At 41.4% G+C, this 22,118-nt stretch overlaps 2 protein-coding genes across 22 annotated transcripts in view; one reads left to right on the top strand and one right to left on the bottom strand.

Moving 5' to 3' along the window:
• Dys (Dystrophin) overlaps window positions 1-22,118 on the bottom strand; it is a 157,856-nt gene that overhangs the window by 114,982 nt on the left and 20,756 nt on the right. For 16 of the 21 annotated variants that reach the window (XM_032439178.2, XM_015171414.3, XM_015171410.3 and 13 more), the window contains 13 exons: window positions 18,295-21,753; window positions 17,861-18,175; window positions 17,489-17,794; window positions 16,920-17,422; window positions 16,329-16,416; window positions 13,916-15,019; window positions 13,594-13,835; window positions 13,377-13,538; window positions 13,142-13,301; window positions 10,504-10,599; window positions 10,302-10,422; window positions 2,725-2,888; window positions 2,559-2,664 (listed from right to left, as the gene is read on the bottom strand). In XM_032439178.2, the coding sequence (XP_032295069.1) occupies window positions 2,559-2,664; window positions 2,725-2,888; window positions 10,302-10,422; window positions 10,504-10,599; window positions 13,142-13,301; window positions 13,377-13,538; window positions 13,594-13,835; window positions 13,916-15,019; window positions 16,329-16,416; window positions 16,920-17,422; window positions 17,489-17,794; window positions 17,861-18,175; window positions 18,295-21,753 (6,826 nt within the window). The remainder of the gene's footprint in view (window positions 1-2,558; window positions 2,665-2,724; window positions 2,889-10,301; window positions 10,423-10,503; window positions 10,600-13,141; window positions 13,302-13,376; window positions 13,539-13,593; window positions 13,836-13,915; window positions 15,020-16,328; window positions 16,417-16,919; window positions 17,423-17,488; window positions 17,795-17,860; window positions 18,176-18,294; window positions 21,754-22,118) is intronic. The other 5 variants (XM_015171417.3, XM_015171411.3, XM_015171405.3 and 2 more) reach the window with 2 other exon arrangements.
• Window positions 5,323-6,853, top strand: LOC26530358 (uncharacterized). The gene has a single exon (XM_015172303.3). The coding sequence runs from the start codon at window positions 5,526-5,528 to the stop codon at window positions 6,582-6,584; it is 1,059 nt and encodes a 352-aa protein (XP_015027789.1). The 5' UTR covers window positions 5,323-5,525; the 3' UTR covers window positions 6,585-6,853.

Here is a 22,118-nt window from a genome sequence, read left to right as displayed (position 1 = left end):
GTTGAGACTCATATGTGAATATATGCAATGGGACAAATGAAAACGAGACAAGGGATTAATATCTGTTTGTCACGGGAAGCATCATCGAAGTCATTTCAGAAAGAAACTATTTATCCTAGACATCCAATTGTATTTGTAAAAACAGCAAATGTCTTCGATTCAACAACTGAAAGTTCAATCCCAGAATAGTTTATTTCGTTTAATTCGATTGACATTATTTATAATAAGAATTCTTACATAAGCTAAATTTCCATGGATTATCAACTGAAAGTTTAAATTAAAGCGAATTGCAACTCTTGATAATTTCTTGTACAATACATTTACATAATGCAATGTATTTACATATAACATATATGCATGTACTTAATTATTTTCTCCGTCATTTTCTTTAGTCGCGAATACTATTTAACATGTGCAAGTTATGTAACCAGCTTAAAGCTCATTTCTTGCAGAGAATAAGAAATCTGCCCCCCCTTGAATGTGTGGCGTATGTAATGTGCCCGAGGAACCACAACAAAGTGAATTCCCAGTATCCAGTCGCATGTGGAGCCAGCCCCTGGCTCAGACCCCAGTGACGTCTTGCTAGTGGTACAACAACAGGGATTCACTTAAGTACGTGGTCGACGGCAACAGTCGTGCGCAGGACAAGTTACAAATGTTTATGACAAACCAAACATCATAATAATATGTAACAACACACAAGCAATGCAACCAACTGCAGGCCAATTCCCCTCTCAGCCAACAAACAATGACATAAAATACAAAACTATGTAAGAGCCAACAAGCAGCAGACCCAACAACAGTGGCCGCAACAACAAAAGGGGCGCATAAAAATGTTAGCAGCCCGCCCCCCACACTTCAACTCCGCAGCGCTTGTCAATTAAATGTCAACTGACAGAAATGTTGGCTGCCTGATGCCACATTAAAATTCCGCAGAGAGTTCAAAAATGAACGAAATGCAAAAAATACACAGAGCACGCATAATAACACACACACACACACACACACACGCACACATATCCAAATGTATATCTTCCTCTGAGCATGCGCCTTGAGGCATGCAATGGAAATTTTCACTCTCTTTAAAGTTACATTCCACTCTTTAGCAGTGCCTGTCCAACTGTAATGGTGCATATTCACCACTGTACCGGCTAAAAAAGCATTTCCATTTCCGATTCATAGTGCAGGGCATTCTATGCATTCCTATGTTTGGCACTCAAGTCTGACATGTTTCCCATTTGCATAATGTGTGCGTGTGTGTGTGTGTGTGTGTGTGTCCTGTGCACATATTTGTATTTGTGTTTGCTGAGAACCTTGCCATTGTCTTTCAATGCCATTCGACAGCTTTGGCTTTGTCACCTAACCATACCCTTTTAAAAACGAACAGCCTTTTTTTTATAAATAAAGACTCACTTTAAAACTTAACAATTATTGAAGTATTTGTATGTTATAATACAGGCAAACAAATGTTTATAGACAAAATGTTTATAGTTTTGCTTTCAGATAAATATCAAGTTTTACTGGTCAATTATAATTATATAAATTTCCTAATGAAATTTCCATTTCGAACTCAAATGGCAAATGCTGTGATATGAATAGATGACTTTTGTTAATTGAAGTTTTCTTATTGACTTAATATCGCTGTTAACATTAAGAATATCTGCTAATCCCGCAAGTACAACTACAGAGTATCGATTGTATGTGCTTTCCATCGATCGTATTTACTGGTTAATTTTAATCTTTTTGGTAGCAGCCGAACCTATCGGAGAACGAGTGCTATGGGACAAGTGCAAGACACATTGTGTCGGTAGGTTCCCGGCAACGGCATGCAAATTTTTGCATCAGCAGCACCACCGACCGCACCACTCGCTTGGGCCAGTTGGCAAGCGAGCCAGCAACTGTTGGTCATTTTAAGTGGATATTTCAGATTGAACGGAACGCCCCTTCCATACCATGCTGACCGTGGTATGTGAGTCGGTCTGGCAAAGCGGAAATTTGCTTGCACGAAAGTCGTTAAGGGAAATGGAAAATGTACACAGCTCGCCAGAGCTTCAGGTTGAACACAATCTGCATGCAATTCATAATGGCATTTAGCAGACAGCAGCTAAAAGGTCTAATGAAATTTCCATGTGCCATCGAATGGGCAATTTGTTCGATGAATTAGGAAACGTTCACATGTGTTCCCCAAAATGATTTCTCCTTCAAATCTTTTCAATGGGAGCATTTCTGGCAGCAGTTACGAATGCAGTTACGATTGCAGAGGTAAGAGAAGGAGGAAAATATTAAAAAGAAAATAATGTAGCCCAGCCTAGCCCTAAGATTTTGCACAAAACCGCACAAGTTTTCATTAAAAATTAAGTTTTTATCGAGTGTAGAAAAACTCAATTGATTTTCCTTTATCAAACACAATTCGTGTACTGAAATATACATTTGTACATATGTACATATATATATGAAGTGTATTTTCCAATAATATCTAATACCTATTTTTGGTTTTGCAAATAGCCCATTAAATAGTTATTTTATTTTTTTTTAGTAATAAGGCTTTAAGAGCTTACCTTTCTCCTGCAATTGCTGTCGCTTAATGTCGCCCTTCAGCACTTCCGCTGTGTGGACCAGTTCATTGAGTTGAGGTTTTTTCATTTTCAATTCACGCAAAACTTTCTACAAAGCGAAGCAGAAATAGAGCAAAAGCAATGGACACTACTTCAGGCTGAAACTTACCTCCTGCTTTTCAATGGCCAAACGCACTGCGTCCACATCGTCCACGAGCACACTCTGTATCTTGATCATGTTTTGTTCCCAAGTCAACCAGTCGGAAATGTGCAGAACGGACTTATCGAAGCTGCTGGCCAAAGCGCCGGTGCCGCTCGCCTCGTTGTTGTAATCTGAATCGGCAAATAAAAAACCAAATTTTCATTAAAAAACTACGATAATTAGATGCCTGCGTAGCCCAGTCACTAATGCTATTTTCCTCATTAGCAACGGCTGCGGTTTTGTGTCGGCCAATTGCGGTCACCATGGCCAACATTCGTATAGAGCGAACGCCTGCCACAGTAGGCCATATTTGCCGAGTTCACTTTTCTGCCAGCGCGCCCAGTTGGCCATTTCGACGAAATGCCTGTCCAGAGGCGCATAAAAAGCGTTGAGTAAATGAAAAACTATTTCAATGAAACACACTTTCAAGTGGCTGCAAAGCAGGACGCGGCCGTCACTCAGGCATGGCACACATCCGGCCAAGAAAGAGAATAAATTTGCACGAGGATTACTCTAAAGCTTTCTAGTTTGCACTGCAAGAAAGCTGAAAAATCAAACTAGCAAGCATTAACCGGCTGTGCACGGCCAAGTAGAACTACATTGTCAAAATGGACATTCTATTCACCTAACTGCTATTAAGTTTACTATAAACAAACGCATTTACAGCCCATAATGAATATGCAGTATGTTTTGTCAGCGCACATTTCATTTAGTCTGCTTTAAAGCATGCCACACTCGACAATGCACAAAATAATATTATATTATTCTTTGGTTCGCATTCTCGACGCCCCAAATGGCAGCTTTCAATTGAAAACCAGAACTGGCCGCAAAGAATTCAAAGCACACGAAAGGGGCGCGGGAAACACTTGAAATACTTAGCGCAAAAGATTAAAAGAAAAGTCTTGGACAAGTTTTGTAAGCCTAAGGAGCTAATGCAGAAATTTATGAAAGTTTCGGGGCTTCAGTTGCACATAAGCCGTGAAAGCAAACCCAATAACTACGAAAGTCTGTCTGTGTCCTTGTGTTTGAGCTGTGTCTGTAGGTCCAGAAGTTACGTAGCGACGTTTACTTTGTTATGATTGTTGTTGTTGTTGTTGTTGTTATTCTATACGAACGCCCCAGCACGCAGGATTAGAGCTTCTATTTGCGACAAGGGATTCGGACCGGCCAAGGCAACTAGGGTAAAAAAGGAACAGACTTTGAGACAGGCCTTTACTCGTCATGTCTATGCGGAATGAATGAATGAATGAATGGCACGTGTGTGAAAGCATTTAAAATAAAATTCATGAGAGTCACACATCAGACAAGAGGCTGTTAAACAAATATATGGAAGAAGCATGAAAAAATAAAACACAAAAAAAAATCAGCTAACAAGCCTTAGACACAAACTGAAGTAGCCGGAGATGGAAAACACGTTAAGTGCAAAATTTCTTTTCATTCATTTTGACGCTTGTTGTCCTTTATACGACAACAATCAGAGCCTGACAGGTGCAAAAAGCTAAAAGAAAAATCATTAAAAAAATATATATACATATGTATAAAATGTAAGTGAAACACGTTGAAATTGGCAAGGGAAGCTGCCTGATAAAGCTTTTGTCATAACTCATTAAAACCGGAGAAAATGTTATATTTCCACTTGTCGCGCGGCTGCTTCTCAATGTCAGTCAGCACTTTTTCAAATACCTTGAGAAGGTGAGCACATTGAACTCTGCGCATATGAGCCTTAATGGCGCACACTTATAATTATTATAATATTTTTATGTTTTATTAACTATTCATATTTATCGATTTGTTCGAGGCTGAACAATAAATTTTGTTCAGTAAAACAAGGGCAATTGAAATTTTCAAGATGAACATATCATTTATGAAATTCACATTATCGTTAGATTCTAGATATATATATTTATATCTTCTTTAATATTAATATTTATTAATGCCTACTTAGATCGGGACTTGAATGTTTTTGTTTTGTTTGTTTTTTAAATCACATATCTGAATAAAAATTTATGTCTTAACATATTATTTTCGAAGCACATATGTTGAGTTTAGCAATAAAATTGTTACTTTTTATATATTTTTTTTTTCTTATATATTTATTTTAACTTTGGCTATGCACAGCAGTTTGAGGTTTCAAATAGTGTTTCCTGCTTCATTGCAAATACAAGCGACATTTGATAACACAGTTTCTTTTCACAAGAAAGGTTAAAGAATATTTCTAATTAAAAACTAACAAAAAATCGAGACTTTCAAATTTAAATCATTCTGTAGTATTCTTCATATTAAATCACATGCACAAGAATTTTGAACGAGTTCAGTTACTTCCTTACCGCTGAACGTTTTGTTTTGAAATGTTATGATTGCCCGCAGTCCTTAACAGCTGTTTGGCAAGCGGCAAAGCTAATTGGCAAAAGAAAAAGCTTTGGCCAGAGCTTAAAGCTAACAATGTGCTTTTAGTCGATGCCCATGGTTATGTGTTGGCACACAAACAGTTCTATAGCATTTAGCTATCGCATGCTCACCGAATTCAAAATCAAAATGTAAGCAGTGCCGCGTAGGCATAGCAAGCAGTTTCAGATTAGGATGAGCACGATAAAAAAAAAATAGGTGAAATTTAGGAACATACCCTAGAAACAGGAAAACAAACAACATATACAATAAAACAACAAATAAAAAAAAAACAAAAGCTGCTTGACAAAGAAACGCCCACAAGACTGTTTGGTTGAGTCTTTTTCTTAAGTACGTTAATCGCGATTGCCATCCCTTTCACGATGGCGTCAACGGGAACTAAAAAATCATCATTCCTGACAAAATCAAAAAAAAGTCAATCGAGAAATCTGATATTCAAACCACCTGACCAGGTGCCAATTGTAGACCGTGACTATGGCCTAATAAAGATATCTACAGACAAGGCGTCGACCCCATATCCACGCGTATCAAAGGGAATTGATGTGCCGGCTCTTACGGCGCGGCTTGAGGAGGAGCGCATAAGTAAAACCGAAGTGACTCCTTTGGAAAGGGCGGATTCTGCATTTAGTTCCTTACGTTTTAGCAGCACGTCGCACAGGACACACGTGATGCATCCTGAGCAAATGCCCACAGGCACTCCGCACCCTAACAAGGGCATGGCCGTAGATCCCAAATTACTCAAAAAACAGATCAGTACAATTGATTGGAATGCTGAACTGTCCCATCAATGGGCCAGCATTAGACGATTATCGGACATCCAGTCGATGCTGTCAGAGATGGAAACTGACAGAAAGTCAGTCAAGGATCTCTTGTCGGCTCGCTCTTCAAGCTACAAGCGCAATACCCTGCCCAGCTGTCTGCGAAAAGACTACAGCAATAAACCTGAGCACGTGCATAAACGCAAAAAGGTCACCCTAATCAGTCCTCGAAGAAGCGCGACCAGCGAACTACGAGACGAAAGAAAGAATCTCTTAATAGACGACAGAAAAAGTGCCCAAAGCACAGTGAATAGCTCCGGACCGAGCAGCCATCCGCTTAGCTTTAACGAACGTCGACAATTATTTTGTAAGGGCGAATACACAATTGCCAAAAATGGAAAGAAGTTAAGCGAATATTTTATGTCAAATCCAGTGGATAAATTAGACATTGTTGATGGCACATTTTGCGATGACCAAAGGGCGACAGATGCCATCGAATTGTTTATCCGAAAACAAGGCTTCATAAAAGCACCCGCCGGTACATTAACCGGCAATACAAAAATCAAACTCAATGATTCAGCGTCACAAACTAGCTTTGCCAGCTCACCATCAGCATACTTATTGACAAGGAAATCAGGAAATTACTCAAATATTTTTCATTGAACGCCCCTCTATGTCCAAAAGGAGATGGCATTTGACAAATAGCGAGAGTGCATACAGATTGCGACTGGAGCCCACTTGAACGCACTTTCGCTATTTTTCCAATGCAAACCTATTCATAACTGGAACCTGTTTGGATCGTCAATTGCGATTTGTATAAATTTCTGTCAACGTATTCACATTCAGCAATACGCCTGCTACTGGAAGTTCATGTAAATAAATAGCAATTGATAAAACAAGAAGATATGGTTACCTTTGCGGTGCCGATGTTTCCTTATTATGCTCTAAAAAAGTTTTATTGCAAAACTCGTATTTCACAATGGACAATACCTGTTATCTATTTAGATAACCAGATGGTTTTCTGTCTATATATATATATATATATAATAGTTTGGGAAAAGCAACAATGCTAAAACAGAGAAATTAAGAGTAACAATTATAGTGAACATAAAAAATGTCAATCGTTTTTTGCGTTTTATTACTTTAGGCTCGTGGATAAAGTCGCATTGAAAAAACGCTTATTGTTTATAAAATATCTTCGTCTGTCGTGCAAAGCCGGATAAAACCTGGTAGTAATATACATAATCTAAATATTGCCTGACGTATCATTTCTCTCTGCGTAAATTGAAAAATATATATGCCTACATTGATCGGCGTATATCGGATGCAGGAAAAATCAGCTCAATTATTTAGCAATAGAGAAAGAGCTTTTTGGCAACAGGTCGCAGTTCAGCAATAGAATTATTCTTCGTAAATTAATCTGATAGATTGCAAAGAATAAAAGGCTAGCTTTTGAAAGCAGTTCAAAAGTTGGTTCTGCCCTGAAAAGTTGGCACTGCAAGCAGTGTTAAACAGTTTTTCATTATATTTGATTTCCCAACACAGCAAATAAGTTAATTCGAAAAAGAAAAAAAAGAAAAAAAAAAACAAAAAAACCAAATATTTGCTTACATATATTTCGTTCTTTTGCTTGGATCAGTACGTAGATTGAACGTCATGTCAGCTGCCAATTTAAGGTCAACGCCCTCTGCGAGCTTGAAACCATCAATTAGATCTGTAACATCTTTAGGAAGGAGCCATCAAGATAAGCTCTTCTTCACCAAATCGGAAACATCGGCTCTGGCATTTCGTGAATATGGTCTAATGCGGATAGCCTCCGTTAGGGTAACGACACCATTTCCACGAGTAACTCCGGCTGTGGATGCGGAGACGCTCCGCGAACGCCTTGTTAGTCAGCAAAGGATGGACACGGCGGGAGCAATCGAGCAACGTGCTGAAATGTTTGATGGTCGGACAAGAAAAGAAGATGCAGGAAGTCTACAATCGGGCCCGCCGCATCCCAAAAAGGATGTGGGCGTGAATACCAAATCAGTAATGAAAAACATAGACAAACATGTCATGGACTGGCAGACCCATCGAAAGTCATCGCACTTCTTAAATCCACGCTCTAGAAAAGAGTCATACTCTAACAGGAGTTCTATTAGCGAATATCTGTCGCTTGGCACACCGCATCCGAAAAAAAAAAGTAGTTTTAAATCCCGTAAATCTAGTAAAGCGTTTGACCGAAGCTAACATCGCGCATACGCTGAAGCGTGCAAAAAAGGTTGTTATTATCACTCCACGGCCAAGCGTAGTGGCCAAGGGAAGCCTGGAAAACGCGGAAGGATCATCAGCTCAGAAGAGCATAAGTTTTGAGGAACGAAGACGTTTATTTGATACTGCCGAATTCACAATAGCCAAGAACGGTAAAAAGATGTGCGAAATGCCATTGCCCAACCCAAATATAACAATAGATATATCCGACTCGATATATCATGTCGATGTACAGGCAAGGGATGAGATTGAAAATTTTATCAAAATTCAAGGTTTAATTAAAACGTCCCCCAATACACTGGCGAGTGTGCCCCTGTCACAAAGAAACACGGCACCCGTTTTCATCAAATCGGAACGTCCATCCGTAGCGAGTCAACGGAGCGGATCAATCATTTCCAAAAATTCAATTCGATCATCGGCTCCATCTAAGCACACTAGTTTCTTCAAAAGACCGAAAACCCCAAGCTCAATATTGAGAAATGCGTTTCACTTTCAGAAACTGCCCAGTCAACGAAGCATTGCATTCAATTCTTAGCAAAAGTGCTTTCGAATTGAGACCTAATCCGATTCGAAGAGACTTTCGCTAAGTAACGAATGCAATGTCCATATAAATGTAGTATAATAAATTGGCTTATACATAAAACGTTTTCGTTTTTTAATTATGCTTGATTTATAAATATGACATGAATTGTCTGTTGCTTGCAGTAGATATGTTCGAATTGGACAGATGATATAGAATGGGACCCCCCCATTCCCAACTTTTAAATTTTTCAAATGTCTGCAAGGGTATTAAATCCACATATTTGCAAAATGGTTTTGAATCGAACTATGTCGTAGAAATGTCTACTTTTCCCTTCGACTATTTAATAAATATTTGAAAAATTGTTATATTATTATTAAAGCGCTCCAATTTTTTTTTTCTATTTGGCGATTTATGTTGAATATTGAATATTCAAGCATACATTTCGAAAGAGCAGCCCTGTGTAAACCGGAACAGTCGCCGCTTCCATCACAGTAAACCGACACATGTATCCCACACATGCATACATTTGAAAATATCTATGTGCAATGTCAAAAGTGCTATTGACACGGCGCATTTGGATGCGAGCCCTTAACGGGTGCAAACAACAAAGTTAAAAGATGAAAAGCGGGGGCAAAAGACCGGCAACGAGTAGAGAGAAATGTCCATTAAAATGCCATAAAATGCAACGAAATATTGCCGACTGCATGAAAATATCAAATTAAAAACTTCAAAAGCGTAAATGTGTAAAAAGAATTATGCAAAAAATAAAAGAAAAGAAAAATAATACAAATGTATCGTGCGTGCTTGTTCTCGCGTTTTCGCAAATGGCCATCGAATTCATAAAATTGTGTTTGCAAACTTTTTTTTTTCCACATATTCAACGTTACATTAATTCCCTGCGATCTGAGTTTCTGTAGCACAATTAAAATTTCTGAATATGAAAATGATAGGGCGTGCTGCAACCAACAAAAATGTCGTTATTTAACGAAAATAATAAAATTCTATCAACAATACAGCTTCGGTGCTTCAGTTTTTCCTACTTGAATTGGACATGTGAAAACATGCAATTTGCTGTCAATGATTGTAGGCAGGAATTATTCCCAAGGAATATTAAAAAATAATATTTAGTTGAGGGGCGTGTGATACGAGAAACCTACCATAAACAAGGGTTTAATGTTAATAGGGTAACTCCAGATTATAGTTTTGATCTGCATAAACGGATGGATATGGTAAACTACAAGAACTGAAGATCTCAAATATCAGTACCGATATTAAATGAAGTTGGAGACACAAATTTTAGTTTTTTAGCTTTCAGCCTGTTCTAAACATATGTCTATATATGCATGTATATAATGATTAATTCTTTTACTCTTGGGAATATTTCTCCGGTTATCTTTACACCCAATTTAATTCGTAGTTACTCAGTACAGTTTATACACATTACAGACTCTGAATGAAAAGTGCGCTATATAAAAAGCGGGAAAACACTTTACTTTATGCAAGCTCTACAAATCTTTTAACCACTGACCTTAAGGGGCCAAACAAAGCGCAATAAACAACCTTTGAAAATCGATTACCAAATAATAGGAGCTAAAATCACTTACCCTGTCGGCTGTTGGTGGAGCCGTTGCCGTTGCCGTTGCCGTTGCCAATTTGGTTGCCATTTTTCAGTTCCGTCAATGAGAGCTCTACACAATCGGCATGAGCAATCAAATTGTTTTTAGTCTGTAAAAGGAATGGAAAGAAAAATGTGTGTAAACGGGCAGTTTAAATGAAATCGTCGAGCGACAAGTGCGTTGTGAGAACCTTTTCAATTTCGTTCATCATGACGGGCGTAACCTTTGGCATTTGGGGATTCTTGCCAATGGCGCCAACAATCACCTGCAGATCGTCTCGGCGTTCCTGCAAAGAGTTCAATCATTAATAAATTTGAGCTGGTTATCTGCCGTGGTAATGAAAAATTAACAATAAATGCACGCTGTGCGCTTGAGCGGAAGAAGGAAACGGCACGCACTCTAGCAAAATGGACGCCGCTGGGAGGGCCAACGGTAAATGAATTTCAATTCCGGCTACAATCGAACAAGAAAGACCCATGCAAGTATTCCCTGGGACAGCCAAGTACGTGAATCAATGCAATATGTGTGTATCTGTGTGTGGGTGGTTGGATAGTTGGGTGGTTGGTACAGCTAGGTTGTTGGTTGTTGGTGGTTGAATGGCGACTGTTTGTATACCGCACTGGCAGACTGTGTCAACCAGCAGAATTGCATCGGAGCTTCTGGGGCAAACAATTTTGGCGCCAAGAGAATTTCGTACACGCTTTTTAATCAATCAAATTAATCACGAAATTAATTACTAGCGACGCGACCGTTGCGTGTTTGAGACGCGCACATACTGAATATACAAACGCCGCCGCCGGCAAAGGGAGAAAATTATAGTTGCTTGTTGAAATAACACTCTTCGAATTGCCTCAAAATGTTTCTCTTTGCCAGACTCTTTATGTTTCTATTTTTAACTATATAGCTTTCCCACTTTCTATTATTTTGTCATCGTTTGGGCCTGTATCAAAACCAAAATAAAAACAACAAAATCAAAAACTATACCAAACAAAAAGAAAAAAACAAAAATAAACAACCCATGAACGAATTGATTAATGATGATTTTAGGGCATGTCATCGTCTAGGGATCGAAATTGTCGAATTGTGAAGATTTTGTACGGGCAGGAAATAAGAACATTTGTCAAGCATTTCATTTCAAATTAAACAGAACAACTATAAATTCAATTAAACCATACAAAGTACAAGTTTGTCTAACGAAAACAGACAAGCTTTAGATTGTTGAATATTTAAAACAATGCACATGACAGATATTCTATACAATAATATGTACTTTGCCCGGAAGAATATTTGTCAAGCAATTTATTTCAATTTAAAAAGGAAAACTGTAAATTCAATACAAAGTACTTGTTTGAATGTCTTATATTTAGTGCAAGGCATATGGCAGATATATTATAATAACAATATGCACTTGGCCCAGAAGCATATTTGTCAAGCAAATTTGTTTAAATTCAAACAAAGTACTATTTTGTGCACCGCAAACAGGCAAATATTAACGTTAGAGTGTCAAATATTTATTACAATGCATATGGCAGATTTGCCATATACTTATATGGACTTGGGCCCCTGGCCTTTCGTCAATTTTCCTCTATACATTTCCAATGTGCACACGACAAATACGACAATTATTCTTGAACATATCTTCAAAAGCAAAAAGACTTTAAGTGTTCAAAGTGAATTTTAGACTACTTATATTAAACTAACTGTCAGATGTTTGTCTTGTCTACCTATAAATCCTACTCTAAGCTATAGAAAATATGATGTATTAAAAATATAATACTATCTGCGCAATTAGTTTCTTTTATTGATAGTTTGTGGATTTACTTAATTATTTTTTATATTTTATTTATTTTTTAAATAATTGCAGCATGTGAGCTTTTTCTGCAGTCGTAATTGGTACGGAAATAGTTATGTTGCTTTGTGACCTAGATATTTATTTATGTACATATTTTCAGACACAATTTTTATAACGTTTCCTTTTTAAATAAAACATGACACTAGACATATTAAACAATCGATATGTTGACCTAACTAACTTTATGAGCACACGCAGTACGGATCACATTTTAGCAGACTTTGACTTGACATGACAAAAATCTCTTAAGTTCTCTCTTTAAATAATATCTTAGCTCTCCCCAAAATATACATAGTTGTAACAGTCGTTGTTGTTGTTGATGTTGTTGGCGTACGACGCGATGTCTCGAGATGTCTGTGTAACTATGTCAAAACTTTTGGTTTATTTTGGGTATTTCTAATGGCAGCATTTAGTTTGCTGGTGTGTGCCGATGCTCTGAATTCTCAAGAGGCCAATTAACTTGTGGTTGGAATAAGAGCAAAAGAAAAAAATAAACGCAGATGTTTTCAAAGATGTCTAAATTAGTACGCAAAAAAAATTTACAAATTTATAAATACAAATATTGCGCTCGATTATAATAAAGAAAATTCAAAGTTCTCTAGCTAAGCCAAAAAATACCCTATGCTCTTTGCAATATGCTCAAACAAATATGATTTTAATATTTATGAAATTTTAACAGCATTTAATGCATTGATTATGATTTTAAATTCTAAGATTTCTCACTTCCGAGGCAACCTTCTAAAATATGACCTCATCTTTCAAGCAATGCAGAAAAGGGGATTAAGAAAAGGATTCATACTCTTCCGCCTCTTACATATATCTTGACAACTTTATAAAACTCCTGATGAAAAGAATTTTATGCAAAGGGGTATAATTATTCTGCCCGGTTTGACCATGGGCAATTAATTGTGTTTTGTTGCCAGATGTGGCAAATGTTGGACAAAAGCCAGCGTAAAATTAGCTTGGTCACACTTACGTTGATGTCCTCCATGCGTTTCTCGAGCTCAGTGCTGGACTTGACATTAACGGGCTTCTCGATGAGCACATTTATGCGACGCAAACCTTTTGTGACCAGCTCCTCAATATTAACACTGTCCGGTGTGGGGCGTGCTGCAGACGAGCCAGTTACTTTCGATCTAATTGTTGAGAGAAATAAATAAATATATTAATAATAAAAGACACTCCTCGGACACAATCGCTAAGTTCTTTACTTGGCCTGTTGAACCTCGCGGAATTTTTCTCTAAGAATGATCTGGGTGCGCATGACCAGGCGCGAGATGCTGCCCTGTTTGCCGTGCGTTTCGAGCACCAAGGAATCGCCCTGTGAGATCAGAGTGGCCGCATCTGGCGCTATTAACATTCTGAGATCCTCGCTACGAAAAAAATAACATTTTTAGTGTGAAATTCGTTGTTGTTTTGTATGCTTACGCCTCGCTTTCGTGACCCTGCTCGATCTTGACCTTGGTCAGCTCCAGCTTATAGATCATCTGCTTGGCCAACTTATTGAATTCCTGAACTCGTTGCTCCAGGTTAATGGGGCTGGTGCTGGGCTGTTCACTGGGCGGACTCTTAAGGGTCACATTCGAATCGTCGAGTGGCGAGGGCATTGAGTTAAGAACCTTGCTCAGGAACGAGTTCGGCTTCTTGGTGGAGGGCGTCTCAATTCGGCTCTGCGATGATCAATAGGGAAAGATATAGAAAGAGTCGTGGCAAAAGAATTGAAATGATGGCCCAAGCTCTACCAAATTACCGTATCACTATCAGAGTCGAAGCTTGGTGTCATTTCCAGCGAAAATCGCGGTATCTCCTCATCGTCGGAGAAAACAAGCGGCTCAATATCAAAACCTGCCTCCTTGTCGGCGCTATAGAAACTATTCCGAATGGGTGATTCTGGTTCCGTATCGGGTGTAATATCCTCCATTGCTGGCTGCAGCTGACGCCAGCGTTTGGCTTTGGGTCGCTGTTCTTGTTCTGATATTGCAGCTTCATTTGGCGTCGCAGCGCTTTCTGGCGCTTCATCCTCCTCGGAATCGCGCAGTATGTCACGCTCATGGGCAATGCGCTTGCGTTTCTCATCAAAGGATATACGCTGCTTTTCCACTCGCAGCAGAGGTGTGCTGGTGTTGCCCGCTGCAGGACGCAACAAGGATTCCGCATCATCCGCGTCGGCGTCGGCGTCGGCGTCTGCGTCAGTGCCATCTTCCAGCTTGGCCACTGGTGAATCGCAGAGGGAACGTTTACTCTTGCTGCGTCGCACCTCCTTGCCGTTGGCATCGACCCGCAATGAGGAGTCCGAGTCTTCGGACAGATCCACAATTTGCACAGTTTGCACATATTCGGGCAATAGCGGCTCCACACTCTCCAAAATATTGACGGTGTCCACAATCTCGCCTTGCTGCGGCTCCAGCGCAATATTCTGAACAGACATTTTATCATTCTGAATGTTTTTCACTTTAATCTCAACCACCTGAGCTGGCGCTGCCGGCGCTTTGCGTTTATTTTTCGCTGGTCTTGGTTCTGTAGATGTTTCCGCCATCTTGCCCGGATTCAGTGATATCTGTGAGAAGAGTGTGCTGGATTCAGCCAGGCGAAACGTTTGAGGAGGAAGCAAATCGGGCAGCACCTGTTCACCACTGGCTGATGTGGGCTTAGCTTCCGATGTTCCCACCTTCGGCGACTGAGCCTCGGTGGCACTTGTGTTGGGCGTACTGCCTTCGCCGGCCTGTGGTGTGCGTGCACGTCTTTGACGCACTGTATCGCTTACAACAACAATTTCCGTATCGTCATCGCTTGGCTTTGGCTTTTCAACTGTGGCAAGCGTCGTTGTCTCGTTATAGCGCGCTTTCAACGTATCCTGTGCAAGGGATGCATAGTTTCATAGTGTTTAATAGAGCTCTAGTCAAATAAAACGCCTTAAAGCTACAGACGTTCAAGTTGTCAATCGCGCCCCATGATAGGTATATGTCATAGGTTGCATTACATAGTAGTTTATGAAGGCCAAAAAGCATTTGCTGTACATAAGCGTTGGTGAAAGGATTAGCAGATACTTATGTATCTATGCTGTTGTTGGGATGTGTTGATTGGACATTTACGTTTGACGCAGCCGCAACCAAGTTGAACGTCATTTGTTTATTTGATTTATTTTTGTTTTTATTTTTATGAGGGGGACAGTTACAAGAACTCCAAATAACGCAAAACAAATAGATATTTGATATGTATATAATTGAAATTTGAAGCGTGAAAATGACACCAAATTAGACCTCGTAGAGCTAGTGATACGGTGATTCTGGTATATGGTGGTGGTTGTTTTGGGTGATGGTTGTTGGTATATTTATCTGGTATTTGAATTGGTTCTTGATTAGCTTGGTGGACAGATTATTACGAATGTTTTTTTATTATTATTATTAATTAAATGGATGGTATGTGAAATTGCAAATAAAAAAATCATGAATTTACACAAAATAAATAAGCATAACACATAATAAATAATAATGTACTCGGGTACATATACAATAATATATGCAAAGCACCTTTTGGTTAGAGCATTATAAAGATTTTACAATAATTTAATCAAATGAAAAACACATTAATTATATTAACAGCTTAATTTAAAATTAGTATTTTCAACTTAATTTAAGAATTTTCTCTATAAATTTCACACTTAAAGCTTTGATCATAAATTGCATTCAATTCAATTCGATACGAATTCAAATCAACGGACTTATGCTTTTCCCCAACGAACAGCAAAGGAGAATAAGTACAAGTATCGGAAATTTGATTCCATTTCAGAGTGCAAACTGATAGCAGAGCTGCCTTTGGCTTCAGAATCTCACTTGCTCGCGTTGCTTTGTGAGTTGTGTGTTTGTCTGTGTGTGTGAGTGAGTGTGTGAATAATTCGAATGAAAAACCAAAGGTGTTAAAATGGAAAACAACCAACAACCAGAAGGTATATGGAATGTGCAAACGATAAAAAGAGTGCATGAAATGAAATCGCGAATTTATAAAGAAAATTGTGCAGTAAATTCAAATAAATTAACTCAAAAGACAGTGAAATAAACAGAAACCATTAGGATAATGTAATTAAATACAGATCATCCTTAAAGGCAATTCAAAAATTAGTGCATCTATATATATTCTTATATTGGCAAACGTTTTCTACGCACCACAACAATTGCAATGACTTGTTGCTGCAATTTTTCAATTTCCGGATTTGATGGCACATTTATCTCCTTCAGGTCATGCTCCATGGTTCTGCAAAAGTAAATCAATACAGAATAAGAAAATTAAAAAACTTAAGATATCTTTACGCTCGTTACATACAGATTGACATAATTGATGGCAAGGTATATAAATAAAGTGTTAAATAAAAAATGCCTCATTATATTGTACGAGATATTGGACAAACCAAATGCAAGAAAACTTTCCTTTTCAAGCGATTAACAAAAGCTCAAATGAGTCTAAAGAGAAACTCATCAGCAGCATGTATTTAAACGAATCGAGAAGCTTGGCCAATAAATCAATGTACATGCAGTTGGCAAACAAAATGTCAATGTGTCAACAATTATAATAGGCTTAATAATCAGAGAACTGCATATGCATATTAACGTTTTGTGGCATAATCTGCCAACACATAAAGCACAGCAGATACTATATGCACATGTAAAAGAGATTCTGCTGTTTAAAAAGACCGAATACCGATTTTGCGACAGTTCTCTGATAAATATAATATATAAAAAACATTAAATAACACAAACTTCAAGGTGTCCAGCGAAATGTTATCCAAATTCTGCAGCGTTGTTTTCATCTCGGTCAGCCGCTTGATAATGTCCGCACTGGTCAGTTTGTGGTAGGTGGCTTTGAGGCCATCGATGCGCTGGCGCGTCTCCTGCATGCAGCTTTTATCACAGGACTTGCTGTACTCGTTGTAGTGCTCCTCGCAGCGCTGCAGCACATCCTCAAATTCGAGCAGTATGGAGTTGCGATCGTGCAGCTCCTGTGGCGACTCGAAGCGCCTTATCAAGTCATCAGCCGAATCGAAGCACTGCTCCAGCTGTCTGGCCAGCTTGATTAGGCCCTCCAGGAAGGCCTTCGATTGGGTAACACTCTCGCCGAGCGTATTGTACAGATGTTTCAGTGCATCGATGCGTTGACTGAGCTGCTTGGGACTCTTTGTAAATTTATCCTCACAGACTCGTCGACCCGTCTTAATAGTGCTCTCAATCTGCGCTTTGATTTCGGAAAGTGTGCGATATATTTGCTGTGGAATATTGTACGTTATATTGAAATTAGTTAAACTAAATTTTGTATTTTTATGAAAACATACCAAACACTTTTGGTACTGCGCCTGCACGGTGCTTGGACCCGCCGAGGCCACATCCAGCACCAATGTGGAGTGCTCCACGTTGCGCAAGTCACCGTAAGCACGATTCAGGCGCGACTCGTAGGCGGGCTGTGGGGCTGTGCATTTGTTGAGCTTGGCCTGGCATGCCTTGAATCGCAGCTCCATCAGATTAAGCTGCTCCTGCAGGCGATTGGCGGCACCTGTTTTGCCCTTGGCCGTGTGCTCAGCAATCAGTTCGCTTATATCCTTGAAATTTTGCTCGTTAATGGCAAATTCACGTGCCAAAATCTGCAGTAAACAAAATCATTTTATTGTTGTCTTTTATTGAGTAAGTGAACTATGTGCATTACTCACCTGGAAATCATCAGGGAGATCCTCAATGGTCACATCATTTTCAAGATGCTCGCTGAGTATCTCATCCATGCGCGTTAGCCAGGCCTCGAGATGAACGACTGCTTTCTCGGACTGCTCCGCTTCGCTGACCTTCTCCTCCAACAGTTCGGTGCGTTTCTTGGCCAGCTGCTGCAGCTTCGTCCAGCGCTCTACAATGCCATCAATATCCTGACGCATGACATCGCCCATAAATTCATTGTCAATTAGCTCGTTGCCAATTTCTTGAATCTTGTCCAACCATTCGTCGGAGTGAGCGCGCAGCACGTTCTCCAGATCCTTTAGATAGCGAAAAGAACAACAATTTAATATTTATATGAATTTTAACAGTTAAAAAACCTAGTCCTCTGCTCCTTACTTAGGGGAATTTAGAAATATCGTTCTATAATTAAACTTACATCCAATTCTTCTATAATTTCCTCAGCATCGGCTGCATTTGTTGTGTTGCGTATCTTATTCTCCAGCCGATCCAGGTAGCCCGTCTCACTGACCATAAACTTCTTGAACTCGCCCAGCTGCGTGGAGATGTGCTCCAGCAATGCCGTCTTGGCGTACACCCGCTCCGTGACCTCCGTCCAGCGTGCATTCAGGCGCGTGAACTGTTTGGCCAGCGTGCCGTACTTGGCGTCCTTCTCCTTGTCCTGGAGCTCGTCCATTTGCAGAAGTAGCTCACCGCCCAGCTCATTGAGCTCCCGGAACTGTGTGGCCTCACGCTCGCAGGTCTCTTTAAGTGTTTGGAACTTTGATTTGCTCTGGAAGAGCTCATTGGAATTGCGAATTTCCGCAACGCCCGACTTCGGCGTGTTTGCCTCCAGTTCGTTGAGCCAGCGTTCCGTCTGTTGAAGCCGCTTTTGTATTGCGTCAGTTTGGGACTGCATCGCCGACTGCTGTTGCCGCTGTGCCTGATGCAGCTGTTCCACCTGCTCATAGAGCGCATTTAGAGCGCGTATCTGGCTTTGCAGAGCCTCGCGCTGTGGTGGCTCCGCCTCTTTGATCAGAATCTCACTAAAGTTCCGGGCACTGATCACATCGATCTCCAGCTTGCGCAGATCCTGTGTCTGCAGCACTTCAGGGGCGCTGCGTAGCACAGCTATTATCGAATTGTATTCAGCCACGAAATGGTTAAGGTTCTCAATGGCGGTGGTTTGCTTGATGACCCGCTCGCTGAGCTGCTCCGGCAGACGCTGCCAGGCGGCCTGCAGCTCCTCGCTGAGCATATGGGCGGGTACACGCTCATAGCAGGGTTTCAGGGACTCCAGCTCATCGACTAATTGATTAAGCAACTGCTGCTGCTGTTGCATCGCCTCCAGATTGGAGACGCGCACCTTTTGCGCGGCCACCTTGCTGACAAAATTCTCGAGCTGCTGCACTTGCTGAGCAATGTTTTCGCCGCCACGCTGTTGTATGAGCGCCTGTAGGGCCTGTTTCATGTCATGCCAGCTGTCATAGAAGAGGCCAAAGTCCTGCTTCCATTCCAGCAGCTGATCGTCTAGGGCCTCCGTAGTTTCACGCGCCTCTGCTATCTCCGTGGCAAGTGATTCCATATGACTGAGACGCTGCTCCAGCTCCTGGCAGCTAGCAGTGCCTGCGTGCTGCTTGTACCAGTCCCGCGAGTCGGCCAGCACCAGCTTAAAGCCAGTTAGGCTATTATAATAACGCTCCTTGGCCAGCAGCGTGCTGCTCTCGCTGTGCTGGCTGGCCAGGCGCTGAGCCAACGCCGCATAGCGTTGCTCGAGCTGCTTGATTTGGGCAGCCTCCAGCAGCAGCTTACGTCCTGGCTGCTCCTGCTCGCATACCTCATAGAGCTTCTTGAGCTCTGGCAATGAGTTGGCGCGCTGCTGGCTCTCGGCCTGCAGCTCTTTGAGCAGCTCGCACTGATTGCGCAGGCTCTGGCGCTGCAGCTGCTGCAGTTGCTGTTCCACGTCCTGCACATGCGAAAAGTGATGCTGGATTTGATTTTCCAGTGCAAAAAAGTTGTCCGCGTTGCGCAGTTTACGTTTCTTGCTGGCCAACTCGTCCGGTTCATGTAAACCAGCCTGTTGCTCCTGCTGCTGCTGTTGCTGCTGCTGCTGCTGCTGCGTTGGCTCTGGCTCATATTCGTCCTCCTCGTCCTCACCGAATCGTATTATCATTTGATAGTCCACCCAGCCCTCGGGTCTCACCACGCGGCTGTCATCGTAGCTAGCGCGATCGCGCCCAAAGTTGAAGCCTTTCGACTCGATGCGCAGCGTTTGCACCTCCAAAATTTGCTTGAGTGCATCCAGGCGATCCTCATAGCTTTCCAGCTGCATGAGCACGCGCTCACCCTTGTCGTCGCCATCCTGTAGGGTGGCGGCCACCATTTGGCGCAGATCAATTAAATAGCGGTGCAGTTCCAGCAAATCTTTGGCGCAGTAGTTAAGCTCATTGATGCGCTGTGTGATGCCACCGACGTCTGTCACATCCCGGCTTTCCATGCGCTTCAGATCCTGTTCGCGTGCATCCAGCCAGCGGGAGATGCATTTGTATTGTTGCAGTTTCTCGGTGCGTAAATCTATCCACTTGACCACATGGGACCAACGCTCACCGAGCGCACTCAGTCGATCCTCGAGATCATTGAAATTACCGGAAGTATCGTTCACAATTACCACCATGCTGCTAATGCTGTCCACCAGCTCCTGTTGCTCGCACAGATCCGCCTTGAGCTGTCGTGCCTCGGCAAGCTGCTGCTCTGCCTCGGCTATGGTGGGTCCCAGATCGCTCATGTGGGAGATGCGATCCTCGACATTGGTGAGAAATTGGCGAAGCTGTTCTAGTTTCTGTTTCTGGAACTCGGCCAGCCGCATTAGAATCTTGGCCTGCATGTCCAATGCACGCAAGCGCAGCGTCTCCCAGCGCTCGTTGAGCAGCACCATCTGTTGTCGGACTTCGTTTTGGTCCACCTGGGAGAGACTGGAGCCGTCCTTTTGCTGTGATTCATTTATCAGGTTGCTGCCCGCCTCGAGCGCCTCGCCCACAAACTCTTGATGTTCGGTTAGCTTCAGCATAAAGCTCTCGTTTTCATGAAACTGCATTTTGGCGGCTTGAAAGTTCTCTGGATCTGGCAGCTCCTGTGACAATAGCTCTTCATCCTCTAACAACAAAGTCAGCACCGCCTCGAGGGCTGTCTGATAGCTGCCGATCCCGCAGCTGGCATTAGTTGAGGTGCTCAGTGGACGCTGCGAGCTTGACTCCACCGCAGACTTCAACTCAATACTGGCCGTACTATCGGAAGTGTAGAGCTCCCGCTCGCCGTCCAGCGGCACCTCATCCAGATCTGTGATGCTCGTGCAGGGCACTCTATCGCGCTCGGTGGCTCGCATCGATTCCATCGCATGATACAAACACATCACATACATCTGTATGGATTTGTTGTCCGGCTTGTGTGTGTGCACATCCTCCGCATCCAGCAGCTTCTCAATCTTGAAGTGCCTGTGCGCCAAGTCAAAGGCCAGGTACAGGCGCTGCAGCGCGTGCTGCGACAGCGCCGTTTCCAAGTCAAGCTCGTCCAGGTGTGCAGCGAGTATCATGAGAAAAGCGCGTCCATCTGCCCAAGAGCTGGCAAAGTCATTGAGACCCAGTCCATGCGGCTCTGTATATTGTCTCGCCCAGGCCAGCAGGGATTTCTCAACGCCATTGCTTGAATGGCTTTTGACTAGATGCTGGCCATTGAACTCGAGCGCTATCAGCCAGATAAGGCCCAGCGTCAGCTTCGGATTGCCGCCCACAATGTCATCGCTAGATATGTTAACCAACTTGACACCGTGCTGTTGGATCACCTGCAGCACTTTGTTCAGATTGTTGATGTGGTGTACGCGCATGCGACCCTTCTCGGGTTTCTAGAGAGAAAACGATACACAATAAAAAGAAAACAGTAAGTAAGAGCATTTGCTTTAGAAAATATATCCCAATTTATCGTCATCTAATCGATAGGATTGTCAATTGTCAATAAAAGACGACCTAAAACATTTTTAAAAATAACTTTTTTTTAGAAAAGTCAAATCAAACAAAATTTATGATTGGATCAAATTTGGTTTGCTTTTTTTTTTTTTTTTTTTTTTTTTTGGGCAACTGGTTTTGCGCAGAGTTCAGGCAAATCGGAATTCCGGGTTGAAACCGGTTTGATTTGAAATCCATTTGCAGTCTTGTTCGAAAATGATTAACACAAAATAAACAGAACTATTCGTATGTATATATATATAAT

This window comes from Drosophila virilis, chromosome 2 (assembly GCF_030788295.1).
Source record: "Drosophila virilis strain 15010-1051.87 chromosome 2, Dvir_AGI_RSII-ME, whole genome shotgun sequence".
In the NCBI taxonomy this organism is placed as follows: Eukaryota; Metazoa; Arthropoda; class Insecta; order Diptera; family Drosophilidae; genus Drosophila; species Drosophila virilis.
Note: the sequence above shows the minus strand (reverse complement) of the source record. Positions and strands in the feature narration are given on the sequence as shown.